Source organism: Bufo bufo, chromosome 2 (assembly GCF_905171765.1).
Source record: "Bufo bufo chromosome 2, aBufBuf1.1, whole genome shotgun sequence".
NCBI classification, from domain to species: Eukaryota; Metazoa; Chordata; class Amphibia; order Anura; family Bufonidae; genus Bufo; species Bufo bufo.
Window position 1 is genome coordinate 176266390 of NC_053390.1, and position 25043 is coordinate 176291432.

General features: G+C 40.7%; 1 protein-coding gene across 3 annotated transcripts in view; it reads right to left on the reverse strand.

Annotated features, from left to right (window-relative positions):
- DTWD2 (DTW domain containing 2) overlaps positions 1 to 25043 on the reverse strand; it is a 303756-nt gene that overhangs the window by 133931 nt on the left and 144782 nt on the right. For all 3 annotated transcript variants that reach the window (XM_040421668.1, XM_040421669.1, XM_040421667.1), the window contains exon 4: positions 2873 to 2967. In XM_040421668.1, coding sequence (XP_040277602.1) covers positions 2873 to 2967 — 95 coding nt within the window. The remainder of the gene's footprint in view (positions 1 to 2872; positions 2968 to 25043) is intronic.

Here is a 25043-nt window from a genome sequence, read left to right on the forward strand (position 1 = left end):
AAATTAAAAGCATCAGAAATATTGTATATCCAGTGTGACGAGACCAATCTCGCCACATTGCATTGGAGAAGCCTAGGTGCCCGCCTGCTTCCTTTAGACTATGGCCCCATGTTGGTACACATAGCTGAAATTCCACTTCTGGCATCCTAGTCCCAGGTCATGATATTAATTAGCTTATAGAGGTTGTTCACTTTATTGATATTGATTAACTATCCTATCCTCCTATCCTATCATCAATATCATATCGTGGTGGGCTACCCACGCCGACACCCAGCAAACCTCTCCCTCTCCCCCGATCAGCTGTTTAAAGATCGCTGTCCTGTCCGTCCTCTCTCTACTTCATGTCACTTCATGAACTCCATTCCTACAGAGATTCAGCTGAAGATCTTATCAGTTGTATTCAGGATCATAATCCCCGACAAGTAGGAGGGCCGGATGAGGCAACTCTTTACCTCAGTGTAACTTGCCCTGCTGCATGATTAGGACAAGTTTTGTGTGTACTAATAGGACGGCAGCCATTTTATTTCCCCTGATGACTGCTTCCTAGAGAAAACAAGCCATTATAACTAATGAAAGGTATTTGGGAATATATTTATAATGGAATTCATTTTATCTTCTTAATTCCTGGAGAAGCCCTTTAAACACTAAATCTTTTCCTAAACGTATGTATGAATCTGCTCAGCTCCTCCTGCTCTATAACAGGTTTCCTGCTGATCAGACTGCATTTTCCGTTCTCTTGCTATAAACACAATAAACATAGCATTCCATGCATGTTTCGAGCTTAAGGCGATGACTGACCCTCACACTCTTAATTAGCAATTAAAAAGCCAATAATTAACAATAGCTCTTGGGTCCGTTGTTTGTAGGATTCAACATGCACATTATTTATGGAAGCAACCTGCTTAACAATGCAATTTGGCATTTAAAACCTTTACAAATTTTCTTTTTAATTATAAGCCAAAGCCACTGGCAAGTCCTGTAAAGCTTTAGTCTCTCCTCTGAGGCAACATGCCCCATATCTGGAAAGGAAAGGAGGTGGTATAAATTATAGGGAAGAATTTATCTCTATAAGAGTTTAACTGAAATGCTTTCTTTATTGCTGACAGCTATTCTTCTTTTATACATTGTCTGTTTTAAACACTCATTTATTTTCCAAAGGAGTTTAAAATGTACAGAATCCATTCAGCATAGGACTGAGGATATCTAACAGTAAGCCAATTTATTTACATGCTCAATGCACATCATCACTAAAGGTGACTATATATATATATATATATATATTATTGTGGGGTTTCGCTCTGGTAGATAGGGTAAGCGGACGCAGTACAGAGGCAAAAGACAAGTTTTTAACGGAAAACTTCAGTGTTTATTCACACTTGAGGCAAATGCACAAAACAATGCGTTACTTTGTAGTCTTGGTGTTACTTCACACAAATTGGAAAGTTCATATAAGACAAGTCACCTTGATGTCAGTTCTGCCTCCAGCAGTCCACGGCAGGCTTTAGGGGGCCTGTTTCCTCGGCCCATGGGTCTTAGCCCTTCAACCTGGCACCAAGCCTCAGATCCTAACACAGAGATCCTGCTGCTGTGCCCATCTGCCTATTTAAGGACAGCCAGGTGCTGCCAAAAAGCAGGAACGGCAATTAAAATCCAGTCCGGTATTTGACCCCACCTGGCTGCAAATCAGCCCAGCAGCACAAGCTGGGAGGAAAATACCTGTTTTCCCAGACGATTCCCCTCACTGTGTTACAATATATATATATATATATATATATATATATTCATAGAAAATTAATGCAGCACTCTTCTTGTAAAAAACACAGTGTCTTTATTCACACATGTGACACAAAATAGGCAAAGTTTCAATCCCCTTCCGGGATCCTTCTCAAGCCAAGTGCACTTGGCTTGAGAAGGATCCCGGAAGGGGATTGAAACGTTGCCTATTTTGTGTCACATGTGTGAATAAAGACACTGCGTTTTTTACAAGAAGAGTGCTGCGTTGATTTTCTATGAATATACAAGCCTGTTGTCAAAGGCGAGACGCTTGCACCGGATAATCTCTAAAGTGAGTGCTGCCGGAATTCACATAATATAATATATATATATATACACACACACACATATATACATATACATATAGCAGAAAAAATTCCACGGCACCTCCAAGGCGTAAAATTAATTCAGGCTTTATTCACCAGACAAGCGACGTTTCGATCCACCTCCTGGGATCTTTTTCAAGCAGTGCTTGAAAAAGATCCCAGGAGGTGGATCGAAACATCGCTTGTCTGGTGAATAAAGCCTGAATTTATGTTACGCCTTGGAGGTGCCGTGGAATTTTTTCTGCTAAGTATTTGAAGGGGGATCGCCTTCACAGCCGCTGGCACTCCGCCCATATTGTACATACAGCTGTGCTGCCCAATTGCTATATTTGTTATATATATTTATTATTTATTTTCAAATAAATGTAACGCAGCATTCCTTAGATAAAAAGTGAAAAGATACAAAATGTATTCAACACATGTTGTACAGGCAACGTTTCAGCTTTCTCACAGAGCCATTATCAAGCCAAGTGAGTCACATGGTGAATCAAGGAAACCAAACATGAGTAGAAATACATACAAATATCATTTTAAAATATTTTGTTTAAATTCACTAATGTTTTTTACCATCTTTGCTATATTTTATTGCTATATCTAGAATTAAATGTTGCTATTACATGTGTGCTTCCCTTAGTTGATTTGATTAGTAATCAACAGTTTATAAAACTTTGTATTACACTATCATGACTAAGTATAATTATTGATATTATTTGAAAATATTGTTTTCTCCAACAAAAAGAAATACAATGAAAAGAAGGTGATTGTGCTTTTACCTTTCTTCTCCAAAACGCCGACCAATTAAAACTTTACATTTGTCTTCAGGGAGACAAGCTGCCAAAAGAGGGACTGTCCGAAGAACTCTACTCTCCTACGTGGAGAAAACAGTGGAAAAATGTAAGCAACTTACATGACGTCATTAAATTCAACCAAAATCATTATACCAAAACAACAAACACAATACGCAAAACTAATTTTGCTTGTCTTGTTCTCAAATGGATTGCACAGTCAACAAAACTGATAGCAAACATAAGTTTGTGCCTAATTTTGTGCCAATAAATGAGAAAAAGAAACATGCAAAGTTGTTTGCTACTATGATTTTCATCTTTCTCTGGAGCAAAAGGAAGAATTTTATGTTCTACTGTCTACATCATTATAACCTTGCCGTAACATTAAGTAATTAAACATCTTGATGTCTTTAGGATGTAGATGTACTCTTTAAGAAACTTTTTAACCACCTCCCGTCCGCACATTGACTATAAAAGTCCGGGAGGTGGTTCTCTATCTCTGAATGGGCATTTCTGAACGTCCATTCAGAGATCGCAGCTGCACACTAATCGTGCAGCTGCAGATCGGGTTGCCCGCTGTCAGTGACAGCAGGGCAACCCTAAGAGAAGGCAGGGACAGTTCCCAGGTGCCCCTGCCTTCTAGATCCCTGCCTGTGACCGCCGGAGCCGGGTGAGTGCAGGAGCTGTCGGGTCTTTCACAGACCTCGATCAGTCCTGCACTGAGGCTAATCCACCCAGTCCGATAAACACCATCAAAATAAAAAAAAACTGTAAAAAAAAAGGCATTTTTGTCACCTTACATCACAAAAAGTGCAACACCAAGTGATCAAAAAGGCGTATGTCCCACAAAATGGTTCCAATAAAACAGTCATCTCATACCGCAAAAAATAAAAAAAATATAGCTCTCAGAATATGGACACATTAAAACATAATTTTTTTGTTTCAAAAATGCTATTATTGTGTAAAACTTAAATAAATAAGAAAAAGTATACATATTAGGTATCGCCACGTCCGTAACCATCTTCTCTATAAAAATGTCACATGACCTAACCCCCTCAGGTGAATGCTGTGAAAATAAAAAAAATAAAAACTGTGCTAAAAACCATTTTTTGGTCACGTTGCCCCATAAAGTGTTATAATGAATGATCAAAAAATAATATGTACCCAAAAATAGTACCAATAAAACTGGCACCTTATCCCCTAGTTTCCAAAAATCGGGTCACTTTTTGGGCGTTTCTACTGTAAGGGTGCATCAGGGGGGCTTCAAATGGGACATGGCATCTAAAAACCAGTTCAGCAAAATCCGCCTTCCAAAAACCATGTGGCGTTGCTTTTTTCTGCGCCCTGCCGTGTGCCTATACAGCAGTTTATGCTTACATGTGGGGTGTTTCTGTAAACCGCAGAATATGGGTGATAAATATGAAATTTGGTTTGGCTGTTAACCAAGGGCGTAGCTAAAGGCTCATGGGCCCTGGAGCAAGAGTTCAGCTTGGGCCCCCATTCACTCAGTGCTTTATGGCCAGGGGCCGGGAAGCACACAGCCCTCCTGCAGCCCGAGGCAAAAACTGAAACGCCCCCCCTCTTGACCCAACCTCTTCCCTCCAGCCAGATGTGTAACTTGAAGATTCTGGGCCCCAGTGCAAAATCTATAACAGAGCCAGCCCACCTTCTATTATACCAGTGTCTTCTTATAAGCACAAGGGTCTTTGGGCCCTCTCAGGCCCCTGGGCCCGGTAGCGACTGCTACCTCTGCACCCCCTATAGCTACGCCCCTGCTGTGTTAAAGAAAAAATTGGATTAAAATGGAAAATCTGCACAAAAAGAGAAATTTTAAAATGTGATCTCCATTTTACTTTAATTCTTGTGGAACGCCTAAAGGGTTAACAAAGTTTGTAAAATCAGTTTTAAGTAACTTGAGGGGTGTAGTTTCTACAATGGGGTCATATATGGGGGTATCCACTATGTAAGTCCCACATAGTGACTTCAGACCTGAACTGGTCCTTAAAAAGTGGGTTTTTGAAAATTTCAAGATTTGCTTCTAAACTTCTAAGCCTTGTAACATCCCCCAAAAATAAAATATCATTCCCAAAATGATCCAAACATGAAGTAGACATATGGGGAATGTAAAGTAATAACTATTTTTGGAGGTATTACTATGTATTATAGAAGTAGAGAAATTGAAACTTGGCAATTTGCAATTTTTTACAAATTTTTGGTAAATTTGGTATTTTTTTATGAATAAAAAAAAAAAAATTTGAATTCATTTAAACAGTGTCATGAAGTACAATATGTGACGAAAAAACAATCTCAGAATGGCCTGGATAAGTCAAAGCGTTTTAAAGTTATCAGCACTTAAAGTGACACTGGTCAGATTTGCAAAAAATGGCCAAGTCCTTAAGGTGAAATAGGGCTGAGTCCTTAAGGTGAAATAGGGCTGAGTCCATAAGGGGTTAAAAAGTGGGTTTTGACAACTTTCTTAAAAATTTTAAGAATTGCTTCTAAACTTCTAAGCCTTCTAACGTCTTAAAAAATAAAATTACATTTCCAAAATGAGGCCAACATAAAGTAGACATATGGGGAATGTTAAGTAATAAATATTTTATGAGGTATCACTTTCTGTTTCAAAAGCAGAGAAATTGAAATGTTTAAAATTGCTAATTTTCAAAATTTTTGGTAAATTGGGGATTTTTTCATAAGTAAAGGTGAAATATATTGACCCAAATTTATGACTATCATGAAGTACAATGTGTCACGAGACAACAATAGCGTTCCAAAGTTATTACCACATAAAGTGAGATAAGTCAGATTAGCAAAATTAGGCCTGGTCAGGAAGGGGGCAAATGGTCCGGATGTGAAGTGGTTAAAGGGGTTGTGCGCGAATGGGGGGGGGGGGGGTAATTGGCTGCAAGTGGCGTCAAACCAGATGATTTCAGTGAAGGAGCCCAGCGGAGCATCGCAGTCCAGGAGTAGGAGGAGCAGGGAGCCAGGTAAGTAAGCCTCCCTTTACAGGTCTGGCCAATGGGGGGGTTCCCAACCCCCCACCCTGGCTTCCATTCTTCTACAACCCCTTTAAGCTGGCAGCCATCAGCAAAACTTGCTGGAACAGCCAGCTGGATCTTCACCACTAGTGTGAAACTAGCCTTACTTGAATCTGTATTGAACAGCTTCATCCAGTGCTTAAATTTGCTCATATTCATGAGCTACTCGCTCTCCACACTCCACTGCCGCTGACTGTATTAGGAAAAAGATGTCTTAGCATGTCGGAGGGTAGAGAGAGCTTATGAATGTGAGGACTCTATTGCATTCGCTCTGTGCTAAGCAGACTCCAACACTCACAACTGGAGCTGATCAATACAGATGTCTGCAAAACGACTGGTAGGTGAAATGACGTTTTTGTCTCTGAGTCTCTGTCACCGGTGTATGCAACCCTCAGAAAGTCCCTTTAAGTAAACTAGATTAATAGAAACACTCCTTCTCTCAGGTGCTCTAAACCCAAGGGTCAACACTACCTGCACCAGGGATGAAAAATATATTTTTGCATATATTTCCATATAGTTTATAAATATTTTTCTTCTTCAGTTACTATAACATTTTCTTACACTGGCTACCCAACTAGATGCCGGGAGATTTGTTTTATAATTATGGAAAAAGCTTGCCAAAAAACAGTTCCAAGAGTACTGGCATACAACACACTTCATAACTGAATACAGTTTTGAAATTGATACAGAAGGCAATAATCACTTTGCACAGAATGGATAGATATTCCGGCTCACAAAATTCTAATCAGAGTCAAAACATGTTGCTAGAAACTGTGTCTAAGTGTCAGAAAATATAACTTTTAGAAAGCCAGCTTTAAGCTTCCTCTACATGGCAGATGATGCAAACAGAATACTAAGCATCTGCTCATTATTTTGTGCTTGCACATTGTAAGTGTGTGTACCTGTTTCCAGACAATAGATAATAGGACACTCATGCACATTGCACTCTGCCTTGTAAACATACATTTCCTTAGCTGCTCAGGTACAGCGGTGGAGAGGTTACAACAAAAAGACCAGGGCGCATCTAAGACACTACACATTCTATTCTAGCAGCTTTCCTGTCATAACTATAGATCGGCATTCAACAACATAATGTCTAGATACGTTAAGACAAATTTATATAACACAAAGCTTTTACAGTCACCAGGGTGTCTAGAAAACTGTCCCTGGCAACTAGAATTTTCCCCCCATATTATATGCATATGGTGGCCTGGTGCTGCAACCCAGTACCTAACACAGAGTTGATCACTAGTTGATTGGGGGACCCGCTGATATTATAGTGGGGGAGCGTATGTGACTAATCTGGCTTTGAGAAATTAGGAGGGGGAATCGAAGACTACTGAGTAAAAGGCACATTGACAAGGGCAGACCGAGCAGGCAATTATCAGGAATGAACCGCTCGTTCCCGACAACTGCCTGCTCGTCAGTGGAGGAAAGAGCTGCATTTACAGAACATGCAGCGATCGCCTCCACAGTATGGGGATAAGCGATGGCTACTGCAATTCCTCGTCCTCATGTAGATTCATCGTATTTGGGCAGCAGATCGCTGTTTATACAGTATGATCTGCTGCCCAGAAACAATGATTTAATGCGCTGCATAAATGATGATCGATGGCACCTTTACATGACCCGGATCTTAGACTTACCTAAAATTTGCCCATGTCTGCTATAAAACATTTACAACTAGAATATTTTTTTCATAAATTGTGACAGCTTTTTCATTTGGTTAATTTTGTTTAAATCTCTAAACCCATATTCAAGCACATTAGTTAAGTACACCAATTCCCTAATTTACTTCTGTTTACATCCTCTTATGAAAACGATGTGGGAGTAGCATTAAAGTACCTTCACATGGTGGAAAATACACATGCACATGTCGTAGAATCATAGTAACAGAAACATAGTTTATAAGGCTGAAAAAAGACATCTGTCCATCCAGTCCAGCCTGTTATCCTGCAAGTGGATCCAGGGGAAGGCAAAAAAAACTGAGTAAGAAGACAATTTTCCTCACTTTATGGGAAAAAATACCTTCCCGACTCCAATCAGGCAATCAGAATAACTCCCTGGATCAACAACCCCTCTCTAGTATCTATAGCCTGTAATATTATTACACTCCAGAAATACATCCAGGCCCCTCTTGAACTCTTTTAGTGAATTCACTATCACCACCTCCTCAGGCAGAGAGTTCCATAGTCATAAAGAATCATCTTCTATGTTTGTGTACAAACCTTCTTTCCTCCAGACGCAGAGGATGTCCCCTAGTCACAGTCCTGGATGATGATGGGAGAGAACTCTGTACTGACCCATGATATATTTATACATAGTTATTAGATCTCCCCTAAGTTGTCTTTGTTTTTAAAGTGAATAACCCTAATTTTCATAATCTTTCAGGGTACTGTAATTCCCTCATTCCTGTAATTACTTTAGTTGCCCTCCTCTGAAACCTCTCCAGCTCTGCTATGTCTGCCTTGTTCACAGGAGACCAGAACTGCACACAGTACTCCATGTGTGGTCTGACCAGTGATTTGTAAAGTGGTAGGACTATGTTATCATCATAGGCATCTATGCCCCTTTTAATGCATCCCATTATCTTATCGGCCTTGGCAGCAGCTGCCTGACACTGGTTTCTACAGCTTAGTTTGCTGTGCACTAAAATTCCTACCGTATTTTTTGCTTTATAAGACGCACCTGATGATAAGACGCATCTAGGTTTTTGAGGAGGAAAATAAGAAGAAAAATTTTTTGAACCAAAAGGTGTGCTTTTGGTGGGTTTTGAACTATTGGTGGTCTGTGGATAACACTATTATAGGGGATCTGTGGATGAAACATAGAAACATAGAATGTGTCGGCAGATAAGAACCATTTGGCCCATCTAGTCTGCCCAATATACTGAATACTATGGATAGCCCCCGGCCCTATCTTATATGAAGGATGGCCTTATGCCTATCCCATGCATGCTTAAACCCCTTCACTGTATTTGCAGCTACCACTTCTGCAGGAAGGCTATTCCATGCATCCACTACTCTCTCAGTAAAGTAATACTTCCTTATATTACTTTTAAACCTTTGCCCCTCTAATTTAAAACTGTGTCCTCTTGTGGTAGTTTTTCTTCTTTTAAATATGCTCTCTTCCTTTACCGAGTTGATTCCCTTTATGTATTTAAAATGACACTGTTATGGAGGGGATCTGTGGATGACAAACTTATGGGGGATCTGTGGATGACACTGTTATGGGGGATCTGTGGATGACACTGTTATGGGGGATCTGTGGATGACACTGTTATGGGGATCTGTGGATGACACTGTTAGGGGGGATTTGTTTTTATGAAAAAGCGAGTAGGAGCCTGGACAGAGGGGTGGCTGAGGATATAGTGGTTGATTTATTAATGCTTGTAAAACTGACATTGAAAAGTCCCAAATTCTTTAGCAAAACTCTCCCCGGTTTATTTGGCTCTCGCCACTTTTTTAACACTGCCCCTCATATACATCTAAAAGGGTAAATTCAATTCTATAGGTTTAGAAAGTATACTTTGTAACTGGAAACCCAGCAGGCGTGGATTTCTGGTAACTTCGGTGTTTTGGTCACAATACAATCACATTCACTTTCATCATGTTACAATATAGCATTACAATAGTGCTTTTTTGGCTGCTGGGTGTGTCACAGACAAATTTGCTATGCAGCGCTAGCATACAGGTGCATCTCAATAAATTAGAATATCATTGAAAAGTTAATTATTTTCAGTAATTCAATTAAAAAAGGGTAACACATAGGGTTACATATAGAGTGATCTATTTCAAGTGCTTATTTCTTTTAATGTTCATGATTAAGGCTTACAGCTAATGAAAACCCAGAAGGCAATATCTTAGAAAATTAGAATATTGTGGAAAAGTTCAATATTGTAGACCTATGGTGTCACACTTTAATCAGCTAATCGACAAAACACCTGCAAAGGTTTCCTAAGACTTTAAATGGTCTCTCAGTCTGGTTCAGTAGGCTACACAATCATTGGGAAGACTGATGACTTGACAGTTGTCCAGAAGACAGTCATTGACACCCTCCACAAGGAGGGTAAGCCATAAAAGATCATTGCTAAAGAAGCTGGCTGTACACAGAGTGCTGTATCCAAGCATATTAGTGGAAAGTTAAGTGGAAGGAAAAAGTGTGGTAGAAAAAGGTGCACAAGCAACAGGTATAACCACAGCCTTGAAAGGATTGACAAGAAAAGGCCACTCAAGAATTTGGGGGATATTCACATGGAGTAGACTGAGGCTGGATCCAATCCTTCAAGAGTTACCACACACAGACATATCCAGGACATGGGCTACAACTGTCGCATTCCTTGTGTCAAGCCACTCATGACCAAGAGACAATGTCAGAAGCATCTTACCAGGGTTAGGCCTCATTCACACATAGCAACCAATGACGCCGTGCGCTCGTGCACTCAGCAGGACGGGTTTTCACGGACAGTGGTCCGTTAAAATCCACATATGTGTGAATGCGGCCTAAAGGAGATAAAGGACTGGACAGTTGCTCAGTGGTTCAAGTTCCTGTTTTTCAGGTGAAAGTAAATTTTGCATTTCATTTAGAAATCAAGGTCCCAGAGTCTAAAGGAAGAGTGGGGAGGCACACAATCCAAGTTGCCTGAGGTCCAGTGTGAGGTTTCCACAGTCAGTGATAGTTTGGGAACCCATCTCATCTGCTGGTGTTGGTTCACCGTGTTATATCAAGTCCAAAGTTAGTACAGCTGTCTACCAGAAAATTTTACAGCACCTCATGCTTCCCTGTGCTGACAAGCTTTATGCAGATGCTGATTTCACTTTTTGAATTGAATTACTGAAATAAACTAACTTTTTGATGATATTCTAATTTATTGAGAGGGACCTATAAGCGTTATACTAAAAGGTTCAATAGCGGGTCCACTTTTATTCAGTGATATAAAAGATGGGATTAACCCGTTCGCTACCAACACCATACATGTACGGCGCTGGAGCAAAGTGTAAACAGGGCGCCCGCTCACAGCTAATGACTACGACCGGCAATAATGCCGAGAATGGTCATTAAAGCCTTTAGATGCCGTGATCAAGTGAGATTACGGCATCTAAAGGGTGAAAAACCCATCCTCATTAGTCCAATTGCGACCAATGAGTATGCCACTAATTGACTCCAATATGCTGGGTATTGAAGCATCAAATCTTATTTTGTCCAGCAGGTGGCAGGCCAACATAAGAAATGAGCAATTCTGCAAAAACCATCGGTCTAAAAGATCCATGAGCGTTCAGAAAAAATAAAAAGTATTTTGGAGGCTGAAATAAGAGCTTCAAAATCATAAAAAAATATAAAAAAACTAAAAATATATAAAAAAAAATTAAAAATATAAAAGTTTAAATCACCCCCCTTTCCAAAAAATAAATAAATAAATAATACATAGATAAAAAAAAAAAACATCATGGGCACCATCTCATCCCAATACACCCGTAATATTAAAATATAAAAATATTTTTCCAATACGAGAAAAAAGCGTCAAAATGGCCAATTTGCTTCTTTTACCCCAAAAAATGTAATAAAATGTGATCAAAAGTCACACACACTTCAAAATGGTCCCGCCAAAAATTTGCTCAGTAGATATAACTATAAAAAGTTATGGGGGTCAGAATATGGTGATGTAAAAAAAAATTTTTTTTTAAAGTTTTATTTATTTTTACACTATTTAGACATAAACAAAACCTATACATATGTGGTATCATCGTAATCATACTGACCCAGAGAATGAAGGGCACAGGTCAGTTTTGCCGCAAAGAGAACGCTGTTGGAAAAATATCTCTAAAACGGTGGAGGAATAGAGTTTTTATAATTTTATTAAATAAGCCCTCATACAGCTATGTGAACGGAAAAATAAAAAAAGTTATGGCTCAACGAAGATAGGGAAGACAAATCAAAAAGCAAAAACGAAAAATTAAATTAAAAAATAATAAATAAAAAGCAAACTTGGACACTGAGTATTTTGGGCATTCATTTGGCAAACAGGGGTAAATGTTGAAACATGTAAAGTTATGCTTCTTGGTGCTATTTCTCTACATGCATCACATGTCCTAGGGCAGTGATGGTGAACCTTTTAGAGACAGAGTGCCCAAACTGCAACCCAAAACCCACTTATTTATTGCCAAGTGCCAACATGGCAATTTACCCTGAATACTAGAGTGCAATATAGTATATCTTCTATGTACTTTATCATTTAGCTATAATAGCTTGCCTACATTCAATGCACTGCCTGTGCTGTTCATAGCGTGCCCTGCGCTGATGAATGGCAGGAGAAAAGTCTAAGGCATATTGGTACACTATAGACTTTTTCCAGGGTGTGGGTGCCCACAGAGAGGGCTCCGATTTGCGCCTCTGGCACCGGTGCCGTAGGTTTGCCTCGACTGTCCTAGGGAGTGTACAACAGAGAGTTACATGAGGAGAAGAATCTGGGTGTACTTGCAGGTCACAGACTAACAGCAATGTCAATCAGCTGCATCTAAGGTCGGCAGTTGTGTGTTAAGAGTGGTTCCACATATATATAAATTAAAAAAATGCTACTTTGGTGCAGATTCTGGGGTTAATGCAAGCAGTCAGTTCTATAAGAATTTCGCCAGATCCACTACTGGCTTTTGCCGTGACCTTTTGACAGAAAAACACTTGTGGAGATTTATCAAGACTGGCGTTTCTAATGCTAGTCTTGATCTCAAATGTGGTGATATGAGAAGAGTAAAAATTATTAAGAGACACATCATTCTGTCTCAACCAGGATGGTCCATGAACCAGAATCTGAAAGCTACCCCAGCTAGAACTTGGCATAGGATTCAGATATTACCCTATTCAGAAAACCGGTGTAAGTATTGGTAAACACATGTCTATGCGAAGATAAGTAATAATATAAAGGGCAGACTAGATGGACCATTGTGCTTAGCTTTCTTCACCCTATAGTACTATCAAGGCAGTCAAAAACTTACAGATGCTATAGAAGTTAGACTTGGAAGTCCCAACAATACACAACCTGCTTGGATTTCTGGGTTATCTTCAGGAGACATCTCACTTCTCATGCATTCGTCTCTACTTAATACACTTGGCTTTTTAGTTACAGCATTTTTGGTTTTCTGAAGACCGAATGTGGAAAATACTGAATGAATTATTACACATTATGTTTTATAAAATTAATAGTGAAATCCCAATATGACAAACAAATCATGTCTGCAGTGCAACAACTGGTTGAGAATATATAAACTTTTATGATCACAAAATGCATGAAGAGGCAGGTTGGGCTTTACTGTAGCATAATCCATCACTAGCCTGGCATAAACTCCTCTTTCCCAACATAAAAGTATTCCGTGTAATGTTTATTTCTCTAAATAAAATTGATTTCTGGAAATTACAAAGCCAAGCTTCACCAGATAGTTTTAGACTTTCCTTTTTTCCCTCTAATGGCTTGCGTATGCATCATTTACCAATGTCATGCATGATGATATATAGAAAACCTTGTAATTATGGAAGGGTATATTGTGATGTTATATGTGGTTTGAGGAGGGATGCCAAACCATCTCAAATCTGAACAAGAGCAACAGCTATGGGTGCATTCTGGAGTTGTCACGTTAATTTTTACGAGTCATGTTAACCTTTAGTGACATTCCTTTCTCATAAAAACCTGACTTTATAATCGACTGAATTTCTAAGAACTATTAAAAATGAGAATGCAGCTGGACTTGTGCCAGATCCCAGTACAGTCATAATTGAGGGAAGAGAAATTCTCATTAAACAGGCAGAGCTATTAATTACGCCATGTTAATTATGAGGCATCCTAATCACCAAGGGCTTGTTCATTTAGGAGGAAAATGGTAGAAAAGCTGCCTAAAATTAAGCACTTAACACAACTTAAATCTGCCGTTCTAGGATTCATTCTTGAAAATGTAGTTACCAGGGAAGCATAATTAAATGATAAATCATTTTAGCGCTTGCGAAAGCTATAAAACATAAGATACTTTTATTCAGATACTGACAATGTCTGTAAGCTAGCAGGAGGGCGACAATCAAAACAACATTGGATTCATAATTGCCCCACAGTCACTGCACATCAGAAAGTAGCTGCAGAAGGGCTTTATCTTACATATTATTCCTACTGGGCTGATACAAAGTAATATAACTATACCTAAAGGTGCTAAAGTGCACATGTATCAGACAATCTAAACATACTTCGCTGCTCACAAATATTGCAATTTAAGACTTATCTATATTGTAAATACAATAGAAAAGTTCAAATCAAGTTTTCATATTCAACATATTTTTAGAATTTTTAAAACTTTTTCCTTGTGACTATACTGAAAAATAAATCCTAAAGGCATGCAGTTTTCGCACTGGCCACTAGGCCCAAAATATGCCAAGACTTCCTGTTATTTGAGAACAGCCACATAGGTCATAGAAACAACAGACTGCAGCTGACTTCACTGACTATGGGAGATTTTTCCAGGCATGCTCTATAACCTGTGCAAAGGTCAGGGGGAAAGATCCACCATTCACCTAATGTGAATAGTGGATCCTGTGTTATCTATGCATCAGTGATATCTTTAGCCCCTTCAGCCACAATGACGTATCTGTAAGTCATTGTGGCTGAGGAAAAGTATGGAGTGGGCTGCTGCACTGAGCCCGCTCTGTACGTGGCGAGTGCCAGCTGTATAATACAGCAGGCACCTGTCCAAAATGACCAAGATCCCAATTTCCCAATATAACATATGAAAAAAAAATAAAAATAAACATAGGTATCATCGCATCTGAAAAAGTCTGGATTATTAAAATCTAAAAATATTTTTCATGTGCAGTGTACGCCAAAATGGAAGAAAAAAATAACCACAAAAAAAAAAAAGTGAAGGTGTACGTACCCCGAAAACCATACCAATAAAAATTACAGTTTGTTCCGCAAAAAACAAGTCCTCATACTGCTCTGTGGACGGAAATTTAAAAAAGCTACGGCTTTCAGAAAATGGCAACGCCATTATTTTTTTTAAAGTTATTAAAAAATTACGAATCTGGTATCGCAATAATCATATTGACCTGCAAAATCAAAGTCATGTCATTTTTAGCACATGATGAACGCCATGATATCCAAACCCAGTTGTGGGTTTTTTCAATATAGCTCTGCAAATTTTTTTCCCATTTTGCAATACAAGACATGATAAATTAAATGGTGCAATTAATCACGCAAAATATAAGCTGTCATGTGGTTATATGAACAGAAAATATTAAAAGTTATGGCTATTGGAACGTGGAGAGGAAAAAATGAAAATTTGAAACCAAAAATTGACCCAATCCTTTGAAAATAATGAGATGGCTACTAAAAAGTTTCTTGTACAGACCAAGATATTTTGAAATATTTTAGGCTTAGTGGCCAGTACTAAAATTGAATAATTTTAAATAAACATAGTGACATGAAAAATTTTAAATAATTTACAAAAAATAAATAAATACATTTTACTTAAAAACGTGAGTTAAACAATAGGCCATTTTGTTGTGACACATTCCCATTAAAGACCAAACTTATCCAAAACTCCAATTCAAGGCTCCAATATGTATGTGTCCCACAGCTCGTCTCTGAGAATGCTGGACATCAAGGAGGAAAATGTAGGCCTCCTTGACTTGAAAAGGCTATTAAGCCTGGATTAATCCAATTCCGCTCAGCACCGCAGATGTAAAGTGCAGGGCAGGTCTTATACCGGTGGGGTTCCTGCTGTTTTAAACAGCAGGCACCCAGGGCAAATGTATGCAATCTATGATAACGTCAATTGCATACAATTAACCTCTCAAATGCCGCGGTCAAGTGTGACAACGGCATCTGGCTTGCCTGGGTCCCCCTAGCAGGGATTGCAGGAGCCGAATGGTGAGCGTGGCATCCTCAGTCCTCCTGAATGATCCGAGGCTGACGCACATAAGTTCTTGTGGCAGGGTGCCATAGAAACATAATGTAGTCCTCATAGACTCCAATGCTAATGCATTGGAGTCTATGAGAGAAGAAATCGGATGATTTTTTGTTAAAGTTCCATATGTGAACTATAAAAAAAAAGTGTAAAAAAATAAATAAATTTTTTTAAAAATACAAAAAATACCAAAAAAATCTAAAAATTTAATTCACCCCCTCTTTCCTCAAAATAAAAATACATTAACAATAAAAAAATACTGTAAACATCATGGGCATCACCACATGCAAAAATGGCCATACTATTAAAAATATTTTTTTTTTTACCATACGACGAAACAAAAAAAAAGTCAGAAGGCCAATTTGATGTTTTTTGGTCGCTTCAGTTCCAACAAAAAACGGAATAAAAAGTAATCCAAAACTCAAACACCCCAAAATGGTATCGATGAAAAGTACAGATTGTCCCACAAAAAAGAAGCCCTCACACAGCTCTGTACACATACTGTAAATATAACTACAAAAAAAGAATAGGGGTAATAATATGGTGATGAAAAGAAAAAACTAATTTTTTCAAGGTTTTATCTTTTTTCAACATTAAAACCTAAGAAAAACTACACAAATAAGGTATTGCAGTAATCGTACCGACCCAAAGAATTGAAAGTAACAGGTCAGTTTTAAAACAGGGAATGTCATAAAAACAAAACCCTTTAACCCCTTGAGGACCCTGCCATATTTCACCTTAAGGACCAGGACATTTTCTGCAAATCTGACATGTGTCACTTTATGTGGTGATAACTTTAAAAATTTTAAAGCTTTTACTTATCCAGCCCATTCTGAGACTGTTTTCTCGTCACATATTGTACTTCATGACAGTGGTAAAATTGAGTCAAAAAATTTCATTTTTATTTATTAAAAAATACCAAATTTACAACAAAAAAATTGAATAATTAGCAAATTTACAAATTTCAATTTCTCCACTTTTATAATAGATAGTAATACCTCCAAAAATAGTTATTACTTTACATTCCCCATAGGTCTACTTCATGTTTGGATTATTTTGTGAATTCCACTTTATTTTTTGGGGACGTTAGAAGGCCACTTTTTAAGGACCAGCTTAGGCCTGAAATCCCTTTGTGAGGCTTACATAATAGAAACCACCCAAAAATTACCCCGTTTTAGAAACTAGACCCTTCAAGGTATTCAAAACTGATTTTACTAACTTTGTTAACCCTTTAATTGTTCGACAAAAAATTATGGAAAATGGAGATGAAATTTCTGAATTTCACTTTTTTGGCAGATTTTCCATTTTAATCCATTTTCTCTAGTAACAAAGCAAGAGGTAAAAGCCAAACAAAACTCAATATTTATTGCCCTGATTCTGTAGTTTACAGAAACACCCCATATGTGATCTTAAACTGCTGTACGGGCACACAGCAGGGCGCTGAAGGAAAGGAACACCATATGGTATTTGGCAGGTAGATTTTGCTGAACTGTTTTTTTGATACCATGTCCCATTTGAAGCCCCCCTGATGCACCCCTAGAGTAGAAACTCCCAAAAAGTGACCCCATTTTGGAAACTACGGGATAAGGTGGCAGTTTTATTGATACTATTTTAGGGTACATATAATTTTTGGTTGCTCTATATTACACTTTTTGTGAGGCAAGATAACAAAAAATAGCTGTTTTGGCACTGCTTTTATTTTTTGTTATTTACAATGTTTATCTGACAGGCTAGATCATGTGGGATTTCTATAGAGCAGGTTGTTACGGACGCAACAATACCGAATATGACTAAGTTTTTGGTTGTTTGTTTCAGTTTTACATAAAGTATTTTTGAAAGAAATTATTTTTTAGTGTCCCCATATTTTGAAAGCCATATTTTTTTTTTTTTTTGGGAGACTGTCTTATGTAGGGGCTAATTTTTTTTGGGATGAGATAGTTTGATTGGTACTATTTTAGGGTGCGTGGACTTTTTGATCACTTGCTATTACACTTTTTGTGATTTAAGGTGACAAAAAATAGCTTTTTTTACACAGTTATTTTAATTTGTTTTACGGTGTTCACCTGAGGGATTAGTTTATGTGATATTTTTATACAGCAGGTTCTTACAGACGTGGCAATACCTAATATGTATACTTTTTTTATTTATGTTTTACACAATAACAGCATTTTTGAATTTAAAAGAAATCATGTTTCAGTGTCTCCATATTCTGAGAGCACTAGTTTTTTTATTTTTTGGGTGACTGTCTTAGGTAGGGTATCATTATTGCGGGATGAGATGACGATTTTATTGGCACTATTTTGGGGTGCATATGACTTTTTGAGTGCTTGCTAGTACACTTTTTGTGATGTAAGGTGACAAAAAAAATGTCTTTTTTGACACCGTTTTAATTTTACTTTTTTACGGTGTTCCCCCAAAGGGTTAGGTCATGTGGTATTTTTATAGAGCACGTTGTTACGAATGCGGCGGTTCCTAATATGTCTACTTTTTTTATTTTTTTTACATTTAACACAATAAAAGCATTTTTGAAACCCCAAAAAATCATGTTTTAGGCCTATTGAACACGACCGTAGGTGTTCCGTTGCCGTACTGCGGACCGCATATGCGGATCCGCAATACACGGGCACCGTTCTGTGTGCATTCCGCATCATGGATGCGGACCCATTGACTTGAAAGGGTCCAATAATCCGGAGATGCGGAATGTTGCGGAACAGAAGCACGGAACGGAACCCTACGAGAGCACTACACAGTGCTTCCGTGAGGTTTCGTCCCGTACTTCCATTCCACAAAAAGATAGAACATGTCCTTTCCTTTTGCGGAACGGGCGGATCGCGAACCCATTAAAGTGAATGGGTCCGCGATCTGTTGCGGCTGCCACACGGTCGTTGCTCGTGCATTGCGGCCTGCAATTTGCAGGCTGCAGCACAGCCATGGGGCACACAGGAGGCCTTAGTGTCTCCATAGGCTGAGAGCCATAGTTTTTTTTTGGGGGGGGGGGGGGGGGCGATCGTCTTAGGTAGGGGCTCATTTTTAGCGGGATGAGGTGACGGTTAGATTTGTACTATTTTGGGGGGCATACGCCTTTTTGATCGCTTGGTGTTGCACTTTTAGTGATGTAAGGTGACCAAAAAATATTTTTTTTTAGAACAGTTGTTTTTTTTGTTTTTTTTACTTTCACCTGAGGGGTTAGGTCATGTGATATTTTTATAGAGCTGGTCGATACGGATGCGGCGATACCGAATATGTCTTCTTTTCTTTTTTTCCCTATTTTAAAAATTCAATTAAATTTAAAAAATTAAAATTTCATTTTTACTTTATTTTGAGAAAAGGCTGCTTTTTTTTTTTTTACTTGAAACTTTTACCATTTTTTTCACTTTATTTTTATCACTTTTTTCACTTTATTTTTTGTCCCACTCTGGGACTTTAACTTTTGGGGGTCTGATCCCCTTTACAATGCATTACAATACTTCTGTATTGTAATGCATTGGCTGTAAGTGTATTACACACTGTAATACACTTACAGCTCCCTGCCTGTGAGATCCAGAGGGGCTGAATTTCACAGGCTCTCCCGGAAGGCAGCCACGATGCCTAAGGAAGGCATCGGACTGCCTTGCCTGCCATCGGGTCCCCGACACAGCAGTGCGGGGACCCGATGGACACCCTGCACATGTCTGAAGTCTGCATGTGCCGCGGTCAGCGCTGACCGCGGCTGTGCAGGGGTTAATGCGCCGGCATCGGTTATTTCAGCAGGGGTCTGGCTATCAGTGACTGCCAGACCCCTGCCGCGAATCGGTTGGGTGCAGCTTCTGCACCTGCCCGATTAGCGCGCCGTACATGTACAGCGCTGGGGGTTAAGTCACGTCCGTTAAGTCGTTATCCAGGAATTTTATATTGATGGCCTATCCTCAGGATAGATCATCAATATTAGATTGGCAGGGGTCTGACTCTTGGCACCCCCAATGATCAGCTTCTTAAAGAGGCCACTGCACTCACTGGAGCTCTGAGCACTGTGGTCTCTTTACAGCTTACCAAGCACAGCACCGCACATTGTATAGCTTGGTACTACAGCTCAGCCCAAATTAATTGAATGGGGCTGTGCTGCATCTAGGCAACGTGACTGATGTATGGTGACGTCACTGGCCTGGGAAGAGTCCTATGCACCGACAGGGCACTGCAGCCTTTTTGAACAACTGATCGGCATGGGTCCAGGGAGTCGGTCCTTCACAAATCTGATATTGGCGACCTATCGTGAGGATTAATATCTAAGTCACCCAATTTAACTGATAATAAAGTCAGTTATGTTTGATTGTAAACCTCACTATATACTGTAGTCATTCACATGCAGGATGTGTAGTCAAAACAAAGATTCTACAAACACCAATAAAATCTTGCTGGCACTGCAGAAACCTGTTAGCAGTGTCCAAGATCAGAGAAGACTCAAATCACAGACATTTAACCCCTTAGATGCTAGGGTAAATAACCATGACATTTGAATAGTCATTTAGAGGAAAGGGTCTCAGTCCTGCAACCAAACACCTTCTCCCCCCACTGTGTGTATCGAGATCGGGAGATATTAGAGTACTGGAAGGCTTACTGTAATGAAAAGGTCACATAATTATATGTCACTGTCCATAATGGTAAATAAAAAAAAAAATAATAAATGCAATGAGCGTGAAGTCTCTTTTTCTGCTGTCAGTCTTCTATGTTTCTATGTGCAGCGAGTCCTGGAGAAGCGAGAGGATAGGGGAGGAAGTAGCGGAGATAGTGGCAGTAGTAGTCCGTCAATCTGACGGTCTCCTGGGCTGTGCAATGATTGAAGGGGCATACCCTTTCTTCCTCTTGGTGCACTTTATGGTTCTGGGGCCCTCTGCCTAATAATAGTGGAGATTTGGGGGTGCAGGGTAGGGATCCTGTGGATGGGCTGTGTAATGCAAGCTATAGTGATGCAGACATTGGTGCGGTGCACTAATGAGACTGGTTTTAGTGCAAAAAGTCCACTGTACTTTACTAAAGAAGATGGCAGTGCAGTCTTTACAGTTGGCATATACAAGTTCCCAAGATTGTGTATAGGGTGCAGTAGGCCAAGTAAAAGTTCTCTCCGGGTCTCTATGTAGTCTTCACAATCGTCTCAATTCTGGCCAATGGGGTGCAATCTTCCTTTCTCTCTCAATAATGCTATTTCTCTCTGTTCACAAATATGGCACTACAATGCCCAACTCTATTTCAGCTTATTGAATAAGGATTACTATGGTTCCAACTGCAGGGGCAGTCCTTTAACAGATAGCCAGTCTGTCTCTTCTGTATATTTGGGGACCTGAAGCCTATCGTCCGAACCAAGATGCAGTGAAGTCCGCAACAGTCATATATAAGTTACATTTCACTGGCTTGTATTTTCCAGCACTCTCCCTTTGTAACTGGCTGCTGTCCTCTCTCTATATTCCGTTCTCTTTCCTTCAGAGGCTGGCTCACTATGTTAGCTGTTTACAATCCATAGGGCAGGAGTTCCTTGCTTTCTGCTGTTGCTCTCACACACTGCTCCAGACTACTAGTAGATTCTGCTCCCGAATGAGGGTGTGGCCTCCCCACATCTAGCAACTGCCTAGCAACTGAGCCAGGGAGCTGGCTAATTAACCCCACACTTCCCAGACCTCCCTAAACACAAACTTTTGGATAAACAGGCAATAACATCTTAAGCAGTGGGGCACTGTGCTACCAGTGTGACACTGCATATGTTATATTTAAAAGACAATATGATCACTATCAGATTAAGCTCAATGTAAAATGAACCTACAATAGAAGAAAAAAAAAAGTCAAAATCTGAAAATATACCATCAGATGTGTGCTGGGATTAACCTAATGATCTGAAATTATAGCCAGTGAGAGTACATGTAGTACCCTCGAGCAGTGATATTTTGAAGTCTGGACATTTGTCCATTTTCCCTATGCAAAGTTATAAACTCCTAATTTTATTTCACTTTAAAGAGCTAACTTGCACTAACTTATACTGTTTTATACGTTAAAACTGCATTTGATATTTTGTTTAGATATATATCCTGTTCATTTGCACTGTGTTTGCAAAGTGAAAGGGTTAATGAACACAGAGATTTTTGGGACTTTCTAGCTAAAAATGAACAGCTGGTATTGTTCCACAGCTACCATAGGGTTTGAAGAAGGGCGTGATTTGGAAGGGAAAAAGCCAGACTTGTTTACCACCAAACCAGACAGACTAAGACTGGACATACAACCGGGCACGGTTGTATGTCCTACATCAAACCAGCGAGATTACAACCCGTGTCCCTCAACAAAATGGAGGCTAACCTACAACAGCGGGAGACCAATAAGCAGCAGCAGGAAACCAACTAGCTACTGTTACAACATGTGATGGCTTTACAAGCAGCAGGAGCATCCCAGAGTGTCTACGATGCCCGGAAAGCGGTCGATGTGGCGATCTCCAAGATGATCCCCGCAGACTACGTCCAGACCTATTTGGCAATCTTTGAGAAGGTAGCCGTGAGAGAGAAGCTACCCCGGGAACAATGGGCTGAGGTTGTCGCTCCGTTCCTGGCGTCTGGACCCCAGCAGGTGTATTTTGACTTACCGGATGATCAAGCAGCTGATTATACGACAGTAAAGGATGAGATCCTGGCGAGACTGGGAGTGAATGTATTAGTCCGGGCCCAGTGGGTGCATCAGTGGGAGTTTAACCCGGCTGAGCCCGCGAGGCCCCAGTATTATACCCTATTACACCTCTTGCAAAAATGGCTGCAACCTAATGTGCTGAGTCACACTGCAATGTTGGACCGTCTGTTGGCTGATGTGTTCTGGAGGGCTTTGCTGTACCCCCTCCAGCACTGGATCGGCCAGGTGTCTCCTGGTAATGCCCTTGAGATGGTGGACCTGGTGGAACGCTATGAGGCTGCCAGGAATTTTAAAGGGGGTTCGTTTGGGATGGGGGCAGCCAAACCCCAGAAATCTCCATCCCAGACCCAGAGACTTCTGCCAACCAAGCCTGCATGGGGTGTACCCCCTGTAGACCCGGCTCCGATAGAATGCTGGCGGTGTCAGGAGCCTGGCCATGTAAGGGGCGACTGTCCCCATGGAGATTAACTATGGATACCGCAACTCGTTGTACGCCAGGAAGCTGTGTGCATCAGGTATCCCAGAGACTATAGACAATAACCACCTGTGCCAGGTAGAAGTGGGAGACACTCTGGCAGTGGCTTTGTTGGAGTCTGGTGTCCCTGGTAAGAGCTACCCTGTTGCGGCCCGACGAATACACTGGCTGAAAAATCGGGGTCGTGTGCATACATGGAGATTTAAAGGACTATCCCACCGCCCTGGTGTCTCTATCCATGGGAGGCGGCAGGTGTACCCACGAGTTGGCCGTTGCCACCACGTTACCTTATGAACTAACAATAGGGAGAGACTTTCCGGGCTTCCCGGCCCTGTGGCCGGCTGTGAGAGTTGTTGATGCCCCTGAGTCAGGGGTAACTCCAGCAGAGTGGCCTGGCTCGGGCGGGAGGCCATAACCCTGGGAACCTGAGGCCGAAGGGCCAGCGGTAGGGGTGATCCCCACTTCGGTGAAAGAGGGGGAGACAACCCCGCTTAGTGTATTGGTAGGAGCCATTGAGGACTTGCAGTCGGGTCCTGAATTGGCAGACCTCAATGTCTCCGGTGAAAATTTCGGAACCGCACAACACAGGGACACTACCTTATCCCAGGCCTGGGAGAATGTTATCATAATTGATGGTGAACCACAAAAACCTGGGGCCGAGTCGGTGTTTCCACATTTTGTCGTTCACCAGGAAATGCTGTATATGGGTAAACCAACTATGGGGTGAGCATGTTGAACTGCTGGTGGTGCCCAAGGCGTATTGCAAGTTCGTATTGGAGCTTTCCCACCAACATATTCTTAGGGGTCACTTGGGATGGCAGAAAACTCAGGACAGAATACTACAGCGATTTTACTGGCACAGTGTGTTCAGAGAGGTAGAAGAGTTTTCTAAATCTTGCCCAACCTGCCAGATAAATAGCCCTCAGCCACATTTCCGAAGTGCCCTGGTACCTCTCCCGATTATCGAGGTCCCGTTCGAGCAAATCGCTATGGATCTCATAGGCCCAGTACCAAAGTATGCTAGAGGGCACCAACACATCTTGGTTGTCCTCGACTATGCCACTCGGTACCCGGAGGCGGTGCAACTGTGACATACATCAGCCAAACTCATAGCCAAGGAGTTAATGGAGATGTTTTCCCAAGTGGGACTACCTAAAGAGGTTCTGATCCACCAAGGGACCCATTTTATGTCCAAGGTCATGAGAGAACTTGCTCCACATAAAACAGCTACGGACATCCGTGTATCATCCGCAAACGTTTGGCCTGGTAGAAAGATTTAATCAAACATTAAAAAACATGTTAAAAAGAGTGGTGTCTAAGGATGGGAGGGACTGGGACCTTCTTCTGCCCTATCTCATGTTTGCAGTGCGAAAGGTGCCCCAGGCCTCTACTGGGTTCCTGCCATTCGAACTGCTACATGGCAGACACCCTCGCGGTCTGTTGGACATAGCCAAATAAGCATGGGAACAACAACCCACACCACACAAAAGTGTTATTGAGTATGTCACCCAGATCCAAAGATGGATGGAGATAGTGTTGCCTCTGGTCAGAGAGCATATTGAGGCAGCGCAGCATGCCCAGAGTAGGGTCTATAATTGGCAGGCTCGGGCCCGGAACTTTAACCTGGGTGATCGGGTTTTGGTTCTGGTAAAAACCATAGACAGTAAGGTCCTAGCTAGGTAGCAGGGGTCCTACGAGGTACTCCAAGTTCGATACGTATCCCATGCCCCGGGTAGATGAGCTTATCGAGAGGTTAGGACAAGCCCGATAATTTTCTGTTTTGGACCTCCCGAAGGGCTACTGGCAGGTGCCCTTAACAAAGGTTGCCAAAGAGAAAACTGCCTTTGTCACCCCTGAGGGGCTGTTTCAGTATAAAGTGTTACCCTTTGGTCTGCATGGTGCCCCCGTCACGTTCCAACGATTCATGGACATTGTACTTCGTCCACATCATCGGTACGTGTCGGCTTACCTGGACGATATCGTCATCCACAGTACCGACTGGGAAAGTCATCTACCCAAAGTGCAGGCTGTAGTGGACTCCCTTAGGAAGGCTGGACTGACCGCTAACC